The sequence below is a fragment of the Erpetoichthys calabaricus genome, chromosome 7, assembly GCF_900747795.2.
Source record: "Erpetoichthys calabaricus chromosome 7, fErpCal1.3, whole genome shotgun sequence".
Classification (NCBI taxonomy): Eukaryota; Metazoa; Chordata; class Cladistia; order Polypteriformes; family Polypteridae; genus Erpetoichthys; species Erpetoichthys calabaricus.
In genome coordinates this window covers 67,942,368-67,955,333 of record NC_041400.2, presented here as the reverse complement: position 1 = coordinate 67,955,333, position 12,966 = coordinate 67,942,368, and the positions used below count along the sequence as shown (strand labels likewise).

Genomic DNA, 12,966 nt, shown 5'->3' with positions numbered 1-12,966 from the left:
GCAAAAGTGTGTTTAATTCTAGTGTGTATTATTATTGAAAGTTGCAAAAGAGTTTTAAGACACCAGAAAGAAATCCATAGCAGTTTTTAGCTTTTTCCACCCCTCTGAGTTCTTGGATGAGTTATGATTCAGAAAGAATAACTGAAAAAGTCTAATATTCCTGGGATCTTCAAGGACTTATATGTAAGAGAACTTCTTCATGCAGCTGGGAGTTTGTACAAAGTGATGACAATGAAGATTTCAACAAGAAATAACATAAAAGAAACAAACAACCAACCCAAATTAAGTGCAAACATCTGCACTGATGTTTTACCAACAAGGCATTACCAAACAAGTCAGAAGACTGTCATATTGAAATCAGGAAGCTCAAAAATTCATATTATACTTCTCAAATGTATTTACAGAAGCAGAACACTGAAACGTAAAACGCATTACAAATGGAAAAAAAATGTGGCATTTTTTTTTCTATTTTACAAAAGAGAATTCCTTACATTGGCAAGTCAGAAAAGCTTGACGTGTAGCTCATAAAAGAACAATCTGAAAACCTTCTTTAACATGTTTCTGAAGTAATTCAGAGTTCCCAAGTTACGATCTTCTGTGAGAAAAAAAAAAAATCACCGAAAATTTAAGTGGTTTGTTTGATAAAAGAGCAGAGGTTAACAACAAGAAACAGAAGAAAGCCTTAAGGTAAATGGGTAACCGTATTTCAGTTTATCATTGTTTTCCATATAGCTGGATAGCCGTAAGCTTCAAAACAACAAACTTCAAATGACACCTGGTGTGATACTACTGAGTGGTGCACAAAAAAGCATCCCCTCACTCACTAAGCCAGCAAAGCTAGCGGGAACTCAGTAAGCACAGCGTTCTGCTGAGTCAATTCATTTACCTGCGTATGTGCTAGAGAGAAGACATGGCATTATTCATTGGAACAGCATATTTCAATTGAGAAATTGTATGTTCATGCAGATCCTTTCATGTAGACATGTGAAGGATTAGTGAAAATCGGTGAGAGTGCGCCTGCAACATGCACAATTCAGCAATTGGTGAACAAGTGGTGGATTACTGGTCCTGTGAACAATGCACTGAAACCCAGAGACACTTCAACCCAGACCACAGAGGTTGTGGCTGATACTGCAGATCATATGCCAAAAGCTAATCATAAGTTTACATGGCGATAATCACAATAAATGGGTGTATTATGAATGTTATATGGAGCAGAATTTTGCATCACTGCTGGCAGAGACCATTTTCAGTACAGTATTTAAAATGGTCAGTAACATTCTTTAATAACATTCTCTAACAATAATAAAATAACAAATCACTTTTAAAGTGTACTACTGTATATCATCTGTTATTCTTTTATTACTAATGAAACTTTAATGACATCAATAATAACACCAGGCTATTTTCTTGTGTGCCACCTTGTACTGTATATACTGATAGAAAAAGAATAAACACTTGTTGTTGGACTGAAATTTCAACCTTCATTGCTGAAATTACAATAAAATAGTAGTATGAGAACAAAACAATAGGAAAACAATTACATCTGTGAACAACAATCATCTTGTAGTCCTTCAGTATCTTGTGTTCAGTCGCCGCTGCTTCAGCCAATCAGTCACAAAATTGGCAATTGTAGGGTGGCATCTCATTTTTGCAAAAGGACCTGAAAAAATTTTTGGCCACTAGCACAAAAAGGGTCAAATTGCCAGATGTTGTGATCCAGGGCATCCAAGCATGCTCCATGGGGGTTATGGTCAAAGGAAAACATAAGCCAGAAGAACAGCTACACACCAGCATTCCTCAAGACAGTTGTGACCACAGCAGTTATGAGTGGTCTGGCACTATTCTGCTATATAGGGTCAGGTAGTGAAGGAGGTGTGACAATGGGATTTGCTCTCAGGCCAGAACCATGGAGTAAATAACTGAGTGGGCATTGTGTTTCAGAAACAGACCTAAAATGATCGCTCAGTTATGTCAGTCCTGCTGTGGTGTGGTCACTTGAGGACATCTAGAACTTCAACCTTACCTTAAGTTGGGATAGAGTGGACTGGATTAATTCATAGGGCTCATTTATACGTCACGCTCAGAATGCGTATGCGCCCGCATCATGGCTGCCAAGCATTCATTTGATGCATCCTCTGAGATTAATGTGACACATGCGCGAGTTGCAGTACCAGCAAAAAGTCAGGGGCGCAATGTGATAAAAGTTGGAATGTGACATAATGTGGCAAAAAGGCCTCTATGCGGATCCTAAGGGATCGATGTGTGTGCTTCGATGTTTCATGAATGGTTCAATGTGGTGAAGCAAAATGCTGACATAAAGATGCATTTGTGGTGCTTTTATATTCAAGTGTCGCATATTCCCGATCGTAATGACACGATACATTTTAAAAGCCTCACATACCATATTTTGTGCCGTCTTTTTTTTCTGGGACTTCCTCTTGACCTGACAGCAGCGGCAAACAGCAATAGGTCACCACACAGAACACACTAAATGTATGATATTCCAACTCTCTGCACATTTAGAATCCTTAGATGTATACTTGATATCACTTTCATGATAAAATGCATAAAAGTATGTATATTACGTTTTACAGATAAATCGTTAATTCTGTTTAAATAATGAATACTGTTAAAAATACTTCCTTAGAAGGCTGGCGTCCTTCAACATCTGCAATGAGATGCTGCAGATGTTCTATCAGACGGTTGTGGCGAGCGCCCTCTTCTACGCAGTGGTGTGCTGGGGAAGCAGCATAAAGAAGAGGGACGCCTCACGCCTGGATAAACTGGTGAGGAAGGCAGGCTGTACTGTAGGCACAGAGCTGGACAGTTTGACATCTGTGGCAGACCGATGGGCACTGAGCAGGCTCCGGTCAATAATGGAGAATCCACTGCATCCACTGAACAGTATCATCTCCAGACAGAGGAGCTGCTTCAGCGACAGACTGCTGTCAATGTCCTGCTCCACTGACAGACTGAGGAGATCGTTCCTCCCCAACACTATGCGACTCTTCAATTCCATCCGGGGTTAAACGTTAAAATTATACAAAGTTATTGTTTGTCTGTATACCTGCATTGTTATCACTCTTTAATTTAATATTGTTTTAAACTCTGCGGTATTTGACATGTTGCAATGCCTGGCTGCACAAGCTGTGTTGTTGGTCATTTTGTGAAATGTATTCAAATTTACAATTATACTTTTCTTACTCCAGAAATTAGTGTTTCTTTTTTCCATCAGAATAATTTATTTATTTATTTATGTGGTAAATATAATTCTCATGTACCAGATGGTAAGCACATTTTATGTAGCAAAAAGTGCATTGGGTTACTAGACGACATTTCACATTGTTACATCTGCACCTTCAGTAACTAAACTGTAGTGTAGTTACTGTTGTACATACAACATATTTTAGTATTGGGTCTCAAAAGCAAAGAATAAATCAATGGCAATACAAACACGGAGCTACAAGTGTATGAATTTAGAAAACAGCTATCACAATCTTTTTGTATGCTACTGGATTAACATTAATATAACTTGCAAATGTGAATGAAGCTTTAGAATACAGAATGAAAGCAAATTCCATAATGAATGTCTTTTTAATTGGAGAAATCACATAGTTCTCAAAAGAATGACAGAAACTGTAAAATATTACTGCAAAAGTACTGCCTAAAATGAAGGAGGAAAATATGATCTTAACTAAATAATTGAGAGAAAAAGGAATTTTTACATGCCACACTCTTCAGTACCTTGTTGAATTCGGTACCTGAAAAATAACTTAACCTTTCACAAATTAAATTCATATAGAATAAGGAACATCAAAGCACAAAGAAATTAATCTTAGGAAAGTTCAAAATGTAAGAACTAGTAAACACAAAGGCATTTTGTTTTTTTGAACCCATTTTTAAATCAAGGTGGCACAGTGGTTAATGCTGCTGCCTCACAGCTCCACAGTCCTGGGTTCGAATGTTGGGTCCTCGACTGCCTTTGTACATTCTCCCCATGTGTGTGTGGGTTTTTCTCTCAGTAGTATAGTTTTTCTCCCGCATGCCAAACTGTGCACATTACATTTACTGGCGACTCCAAACTGGCTCAGTCTGAACGAATGGGGTGTGTGTAAATGAGCCTTGAGAAGGACTGGTGATCCACCCAGGATTTTTGCCAGTATGTGCAACAGCTTTCCAAAACCTGAACTGAATAAAGGATGTTAGAAAATTATTGTGTATTTTTTTAATGCCTCTTGTCATCTGTCTGAATGAGTGACTAATTCTTAATTTGCATTGTGTGGTGGGTGCAGCAACACGCTGTATCAGTACCTTCTCCCAACCTACAACTACAGCAACAACAACAATCAAGGGAGTAGATCTTATTAGTTAATTACTTGCATAACATGAGAATTTGTAATACTTTTTTCACAATATATTACACATATAATTAAATGTAAGGGAAATAAGATAGAAAGAATTATCCCCAATATAAACCAAATCATCTCCAGCCAGTGCCCTCCTCCTCTAATTAATATTATTTTTCAAATGCTGTACCTTTACTTATCCAATATTAGAAAACTCTTTCATATTATGGCAAGTTGCTCGACTTCTCCCCTTCTTACCTTTTATTATTTCAACCCAAGCACTGGAATCAGTTAAAACATAAATGTTATTTAAAAGTAGAGAAAAATGGAAGGCTTCTGCTCCTAAAGACAGAAAATTTGTACAGAAGAGAGAAGGTCTACAGAACAGGATAAACATCTAGAGGTATTTGCTTGTATATTAAATTTTTGTTGTCAGAATGTTCAAATGTTTCCTAATCTTTTAGTAAAATTTCCACATTAAACACATACTTAAAAAATTGTACAAATTGCCTTTAAAAAATGTTTTAATCCAATAAACTTCAAGAAAATGAGGAAAAGTGCCATAGACTCATTGTAAAAGAAGAGCCACAGAATATCTGTTTTTAAATTATTACCTTATATTGAACACTCCATTCACAATCTTTTGTGAACTGCCATAGGCTATAGTTTAAAAATGGTTACATCTCCAAGTAGTAGAAATACTTATAAATTTGGTCTTTTACAGAGTCAGGGCTCAAATAATCCAGACATCCATTGCAGGCTGAACCCTGGATGAGGGAAATGTGCAAGTGATTGTTACTGCTGCACTAAGTATCTGCTATAATTTCAGTTAAATATTAACAATTTCCACATGCTGACACAAGCTCAGGCTTTCTTTTGTTTCTTGATAAAGACAGAGCTGTTCATTCACAGGATAAGCACAATGAAACAGTCAAAAAGGGAACAAATCCTCCTCCCAATATTATACAACCAGTATCATTCGTATTTTCTGACTACAAAATAACTTATTTAACAGTGGTATACACAGTACAACATGAACTTCCAAGTAGAGAAAAAATAAAAAGACTGTGTCAGGCTTAAAATATGTAAACGTTTAAAGAACAAAAATGGAATAAAAAAGTCTTTTTTTTTCTACTTAAAAGAAGTTTTGATTACTCTTGATCCATATAACAGCTTAATGGGATATATACAAATGATCATTTAGCAGTTCAAATCATGGTGATTTTTAAAATGCATTTCAGTCTTAAAAATGTAAAAGGGGGAAAAAAGAGGTTTGGACCCACTTTCTTCACAAAACTGATAGAGGAAACAGTGGGCTCAGATGAAGATCCTCTGTTAACTGTACACAAGATAAATAAATCTTCTCTTCAGATTCCTCCTTGAGGGCAGTCAATCACACACTCATGGTCATGCTTGGAGAGTACTAAAAAAAAAACAAGCCTAAATTAATACTATCATATTTAATTGGTGATATCAATTAAGAAAAATATAAAATGATATGTTCAGAGTCACCAAGTGACATTAAGACATTCTAAGGACATAAACATCACTCATTTGCTCTCTCTGGCAGCAGAGAGCATTAAATCAATTAAATCAATTCTGGAAACAAATGCTGAAGCTGGACATTTTCTCTAGGTTTAACATATCTCACAATTTATGTTTTTGTTAACTAGTCTTGTTAAAAGTAACATTACCATTCCTGTTTATATTATGCTGCAATACTACAGCAATACAGAATGTCTGAAGTATACCATTTGTGCCTATCTATAAGGAATAACTCATATATCAGTTTATCAAATCATTCAGTCTAAGACTATTGTGTTGCCAACGTTTATTTGTTGAAACTGAGTACAAAATAATATTCAGCAATACCTTAACCATACAGTTAGGTCCATAATTATTTGGACACTGATAACAATTTTCATAATTTTGACTCTATACGCCACCACAATGTATATGAAATGAAAAAATAATGACATGATTTAAGTGTAAGCTTTCAGCATTAATTCAAAGGGTTTAACAGAAATAGTGTATGAGCCATTTAGGAATGCCAGTCATTTTTATACATGATCCCAAATTTTCAGGGACTCAAAAGTATGATTGACTGACAAGCTGTTCCATAGCCAGGTTTTAACAGGACCCTCATAATTTCAAGAACTAATAAGTAGGTAGAAGGTCTACAGTTGATTCCAAGTGTGGAATTTGCATTTGGAAGTTTCCAATATGAGGTCCAAAGAGCTGTCCACACAAGTAAAAACAGGCCATCATTAGGCAGGGAATATAAAACAAATCCATTCGAGACATAGCATAAACACCAGGGGCCTCATGTATAAACGGTGCGTACGCACAGAAATGTTGCATACGAACCTTTCCACGCTCAAATCGCGATGTATAAAACCTAAACTTGGCGTAAAGCCACGCACATTTCCACGGTAACTCATACCTTGGCGTACGCAATTTCTCCGCTCGGTTTTGCAGACTGGCGGCACCCAGCGTCAAAGCAGTGCTACTGTTCCTGTGTGGTCACCCTTTCTTTCTTAGCTCCACATTCCTGACGCGGCTTTATAAATACACTGAAACTAACTGCATATTGTTTATTAGTGTAATGCATCTGATTGTAATTAACCTGCAGCAATATAATGGTCCAGGGAATAGCCATAGTATTCCAAATACCATAAGTGCTTTAGCGTTGTAACTCTCACTGCATCTTCTTCTTCTTTCAGCTGCTCCCGTTAAGGGTTGTCACAGCAGATCATCTTTTTCCATATTACCCTCACTGTACCACTCGGAGTATTTATATCACTGTATCTGAATGAGGAGTCACAGCAGCAGCTGATCGGAAAGAGAAATATCGGTATACAGCATGAAGCAGATGCTGCCTGAGCCACAGCAAAAAACACTTTAGAGACTTCCCAGTACGGACTTCGCGGTTTAGAAAAGGTTTCATCCCAAGAACTATAAACGCACTAAATCAGTCCATCAAGTGCTCCTTGTAGAACTGTTTACTTATAAGTACAATTACCTCACTGTAAACTTGCTCTACAGTTATAATATTGCACAACCTGTGCCACTTTATAAAGCGCGTATTTACATATGATGACGGTATTCATTTTTAAGATGAAATGCAGCAAAATATGTTGATTATATTATACAGATAAAACTTTAACTTCATTTAAATAATCAGTATTGTTAATAATTAAACATGTGAGGACACGGTGCCGCAGCGCTAGCTAGTTCAGGGATTGTTCCTGCATTGCATTTATTCTTGCTGGTGCTGACGCGACACTGGAATGCTAGACGGATAGAATAATTAAACATGTACTACGAAGATATTTCAATGTTCCTTAAAAGTTTTGAAGAATCGGCGTTTTAAGCTTACATGTCTATATAGCTGATTGTGTGGCGATTGGGTTTTTGGAGAAAGAAAAGTAAGGACAGGAATTGGAGGTTAGTACGTTTGAAAGAGACAGTACTGCTGTGATAAATTATTTCATTGAAGGTCGCGCATGGCGCAGCAAGCCTCTTGCGTGAGATATGAACAATCACTGCGCCACCGTGTTCCCATGTTTAATAACATGCTTTCATTCCTATCACCATGAAAAAGATATCACGTATACATCTCAGTATTTTAATTATTCAGAGAGCTGTAATATCACGAATGTAATGGATTATGTGTCCTGTCGGAGAAAGAGAAAGCCCGTTTAAGAAGCAGGTAGTGATTCACACACATAGAGCACATAGAAGATCAAATACAGAACAAAGCATTTAATGTGCTACTTTAGTTACAATGGGATTTGAGAAACTAGTAAATTAAACGATTTTAAGATGAAGTTTATGATGTTCTTCTTTAATGGCAAAATAAACTACGTGATTAAAGTGGAAATTTCGAGAAAGTTGACATTTCATGCTTTTTTCCCCACTGTGTGCCTATTTTTTTTGTCTGTACCCTAATAAGTTTTCATATGACACTCAGACGGTGGGCTACGACTCGCCTTTTAATGGCGACTTTGATATGTGATTTCTTTTTTATTTCGGGCACTGTTCGACTTTGTGAATTTGAGCCTTCGAGTTTCTCCAACACTCTGTCACTCGATCAACTTCCTTTTGTTGATTATACCACTGTTTAAACCAACAAATAGTACGTTTTTCCTTTGCCTCCACTTGGTATTCACTGAAATTCTTATATTTCCCCCCGTGCTTTTCCCATTGTCTTTTCACAGAAGGCTATTTATATTGATTTGCAAATTCAAAGAGGCGTAATTCTGGGAAGAGTTGGGGGGAAACAGAAGGCGCGTGCACGTGCGTTACTTTTCACGCTGATCGGGATTTATGTAGTGGAAGAACGTGAAAGTATGCGTGCGCACAGATTCTTGCATCTGGATTTTTCTGTGCGTACGCACAATCCCGCTTTTGTGCTTACACCATGTTATAGTGTGAGTTCTACGCACGGCGTTATACATGAGGCCCCAGGAGTGGTCAAATTAACCATTTGGTACATTAACACTAGAATCCCTGAAGCCTACGAAAAACTGAGCTCCATCAAGGGGGGTGGGGGATGAGATAGCAGGATGCTTGCTGCTTGTGCTGATCGACACATTTACAAAACAAAAGACGCTGATGGAGATGCACTAAAGGATTTAAGGTGGGCATAGGCTTCGGAGATTTTAGTGTTAAAGAGAACGAATGCACTGGTGAGCTCAGCAACACCAGAAGCCCTGGACCACCATGGAAGATAAATGTGCTCGATGATCGCATAATTCTTTCCTTGTTGAAGAAGAACCAATTCATGACATTTAACCAAACCAAGAACACTCTCTGGAAGGCAGGCCTATCATTGCCAAATTCTACAAACAAAAGAAGACTTCTTGAAAGTAAATACAGAGAGTTTACCACAAGGTGAAAACCATTGGTAATCCTTAAGCATAGGAAGGACAGATTAGACTTTGCCAGAAAAGATTTAAAAAAAAAAAAAAAAAGTCCAATTTTGGAACAGTTTATTTTTTTCGACACAAGAAATTAAGAGAAGAGTATGGAGTAGAGAATGAGCGGCTCATGATCTGTAACATACCACATCATCTGTGAAACATGGTGGAGGCAATGTTATGGCATGGGTATGCGTGACTGCCAATGGAAGTGGGTCACTGGTGTTTATTGATGAATTATCTGCTGACCAAGGCTGCAGGATGATTTCTGAAGTGTACAGGGCTATACTGTCTACTCAGATTCAAACAAATGTTACAAAACCGATAGGACAACACTTCACAGTACAGATGGACAATGAGCCAAAACATACTGTGACAGCAAACCAATTGTTTTTCAAGGAAAAGAAGTGGAATATTCTTCAATGACCAAGTCAATCAACTGACCTGAACCCAATTGGACAAGCATTTCACTTGCTGAAAGTAAAATTGTGGACAGAAAGTCCAACGAACAAGCAGCACCTGAAGACATCTGAAGTAAAGGCCCGGCAAAGCATCAGTAGGGTGGAAACCCAGCACTTAGGGAAGGCCATGGGTTGCAGACTTCAGGCAGTCATTGACTTAAGAATTTTTAACCAAGTATTGAAAATGATTTTTGTATTCGTGATTATGTTAGTTTGTCCAAATACTTTTGAGCTCTTGAAACCATGTATAAAATGTCTCTTCTCTAAATGGCTCACACAATGTTTTTGTTAAATGCCTTAAATTAAAACAGCAAGGTTTCAACTTCAATCACATCTTGATTATTTCATTTCAAATCCATTGTGGTGGTGCACAGAACCAAAATTATGAAAATTGTATCATTGTCCAAATACTTAGGGACTAAACTGTATAATTACCAAGTGTATGTCTCTCCATTTCACATGGAAATAAAAAAGAGTCATCTCATTAAGTGCTAAAGTGCATCTGATCAGGAACTTTATAAGAAACTGTAATTTCAAGAAATACAGACCATCTGTTGATACATTATCTAGATTAATAATAACTTCAGGAAGGTGTTAAAAAGTCTGCCCTTAACAGGCATTGATGAGTCAAAATGAAATGAAGTGAAGTAAAGTGGCAAGTGCTTCACCATGGCACTTGTGAGGCCAGAATTTGAATGAGTCAACGCAGTGGCAGAAAGGACCAAATAGGCCTATCCACTGCAAGAGCTGCAATTTTCAGACTTCAGGTTCTTCCTTGGTTACCATCAAGGTGTGTATGAACAATAACCACACCTAAGTTACATTTTAGGACCCTTGGGCATTGCTGTATGGAGATACCGGGAAAATGTTTTCACTGATACCATACATTTTATAGGATATCTCCTATACGTATTCCAGATGTGGTAAAAAAAAAAAGATGAAAGCTCCCACAATTATTATTGTAAAAACTAGTGACTTTGTTTAATAGAAAGGCAATGAATAAACAAAAGGAACAATTCAATCAAATGAACAGAAACAAAGTGATGTTCATCTGTGTCCTTAGAACTGACTATACTGTATGTGTTCTAACCCTAAATTCTAGCTGAATAGCTTGCATACTTATCAAAAAATGCTAACATTACCTAATTGACAGTGAGTATTAAAGTTTATGTTTTTACTCAAAATGTGCTAGCTTGCCAAGTTATGAACAACAGAGACTTCTGCTCCAAACTCTTGTATTTATGTTCTAAAATCTCCTGTACTCACTCTGGTACATGACACTTTGTGACTCTTATAGTAGAAGTCTGCACTTGCTGAGGAAATTCTGCATTAATTGTGAGGTCCGGGTCAAGAATTTGCAGCATGGGACTAAATTTAAGAATTATTAGTGGGTAAACTTTATTCATGTGGAATCAAGATTGGTCTTCACCTAGTGGAACCTCTGAGAAAATTACTTAATGGAAAGAATACCCTAATCAATTGTAACACTATGGAATGAGACAAGGGAAGAGTTGGGGGCAACTCCATGGTGAACCCCATTTAATGTAGAAACAAAAATAAAATAGTTAAAGTAGTAAAGCAAACACAAAGTTCAATGGCCACAGTTGCTTTACACAAAGGGTCAGGCTTATAACTGCTTCAGAGTAGAGCTCTGTCTGCTAGCCTGTCTGATCCTTTAATGAATGCCATTTTCTGGAAGGTGGGAGGTTTATATAATGTGGGGTGTGGATTATGTGAGCCTTCTGAGGAGATGAGGGACCTCAGTCAGTTTCTGAGAGTTCTTTGGGACTGTGGAGGAAAGTACAGTTCAGAGTTATGAAGGTGTCCCCTAAGTGCTTGTGTGTGACACAGTAGTGTTTCATTGTAGAGGTTCATGCAGTCAGAAGAAAAGCAAAATCTACAGTGTACATGTCTGTAATGTGCACACTGTCTAATTTTTTTTTTTCAAATGAACTGTTCCAGGCATTATGATGTATATGCATAACAGCAGTAAAGGCAGACACACAAAAGTGAATATTGGATGGAGCATTATTTTCTTTTCTTCCTCCCTCATAGATTCTGCTGTTTTAACAATCCTCTTACAGTAGACAATATGCCTAATTCATACGCCTTTTAGGGGGAAGTGGAAATGCAGTCAACAGTGGGATGGAAGTTTTGCAAATTAAAGAATTTGTAAGAGGGTGGAAAACAGGAATTAACTTTGTTGGCAGTGGCCAGGAGTGTGACAGAAAATCAGCACCTTGCAGATGTGCATTATAAGGCTATGTCACAGTAAGTGACTTTTCCAGCACCTCTTTTTTGCTATGAAACTACTTACTGATGCAGTACAATAGTGAAAGGCATACATTTCTGAAAATCAGTTTCTTGCACTCAGTTCATCTGCTTTGAAGGAAGTGATCAATTCTAGAGAGGTCACTTGACATTAACATTAACTATATGACAATAACATTTTATCCAGATGACCAAAGACTGGATTGGTAAAGGTGGGAACCCTGTAAGAAAAATGTCAAGCTCATCTAAAAATTATCTATGGTCATTAGATGGTTCCTTTTTCTGAGCAGCTTGTTTAGAGGTTTCAAAGTGTATTGTGTATGAACTGATTGCCTCCTAGGTAAATGATTATCTACTGCTGATCACTATAATTTTATGTTTATGTTTTTTTATGACTTCTTACTCCAGCACAATGCTGTCTCATGTAGGAAGAGCAGCAGTGTCCACTTTGCTTTGGCACACAAGTCTTCAGCTTAAACTGCAGTTGCAGGACACCTTCTTCCAGCTAAAATCAAAACTCTCCTCAAGGCAGTTTCTAGGTTTCATCTGAGAAGACTGATCAATCACAGGCAAATGATATCCAGACATGTCTCATTCTTCCACCATGTATCACTTGGCTAGTGATTAAAGAACTGTAACTGAACCACTGGCAACCTTTATGGAAAATAATTTGTACCAGTTATCAACAGAAAAGTTAGATTTATGTGCAGCCAAAACAAAAAACAATGGCAACATGTCCTGTACTGCCTTTAAAACCTATTGCCAGCACTAGCTTTTTGATCTCTGCTTGCCCTTAACTGCTGTTCTGCAGCAGGGCTTCCACTGTCCAAGGTGTCGCCTTAACAAATGATGGAGCAGTCCCTTTTAGTGCCGAGGCAGAGGGTGATGGAGTTGGAGAGTCTTAAATGACTACCGACTGCTCAGCACATTAATTTTCATACCAGTTAAAATAGTGTGAAACCT

The 12,966-nt window shown here is 37.5% G+C and overlaps 1 protein-coding gene across 6 annotated transcripts in view; it reads right to left on the bottom strand.

The window, feature by feature from the left end:
- Nucleotides 1-282: 282 nt before the first annotated feature.
- ssbp2b (single stranded DNA binding protein 2b) overlaps nt 283-12,966 on the bottom strand; it is a 761,138-nt gene continuing 748,454 nt past the window's right edge. For 5 of the 6 annotated variants that reach the window (XM_051929625.1, XM_051929622.1, XM_051929624.1 and 2 more), the window contains one exon: nt 283-5,772. In XM_051929625.1, the coding sequence (XP_051785585.1) occupies nt 5,743-5,772 (30 nt within the window). In that variant the 3' untranslated portion in view covers nt 283-5,742. The remainder of the gene's footprint in view (nt 5,773-12,966) is intronic. The other variant, XR_007935389.1, reaches the window with a different exon arrangement.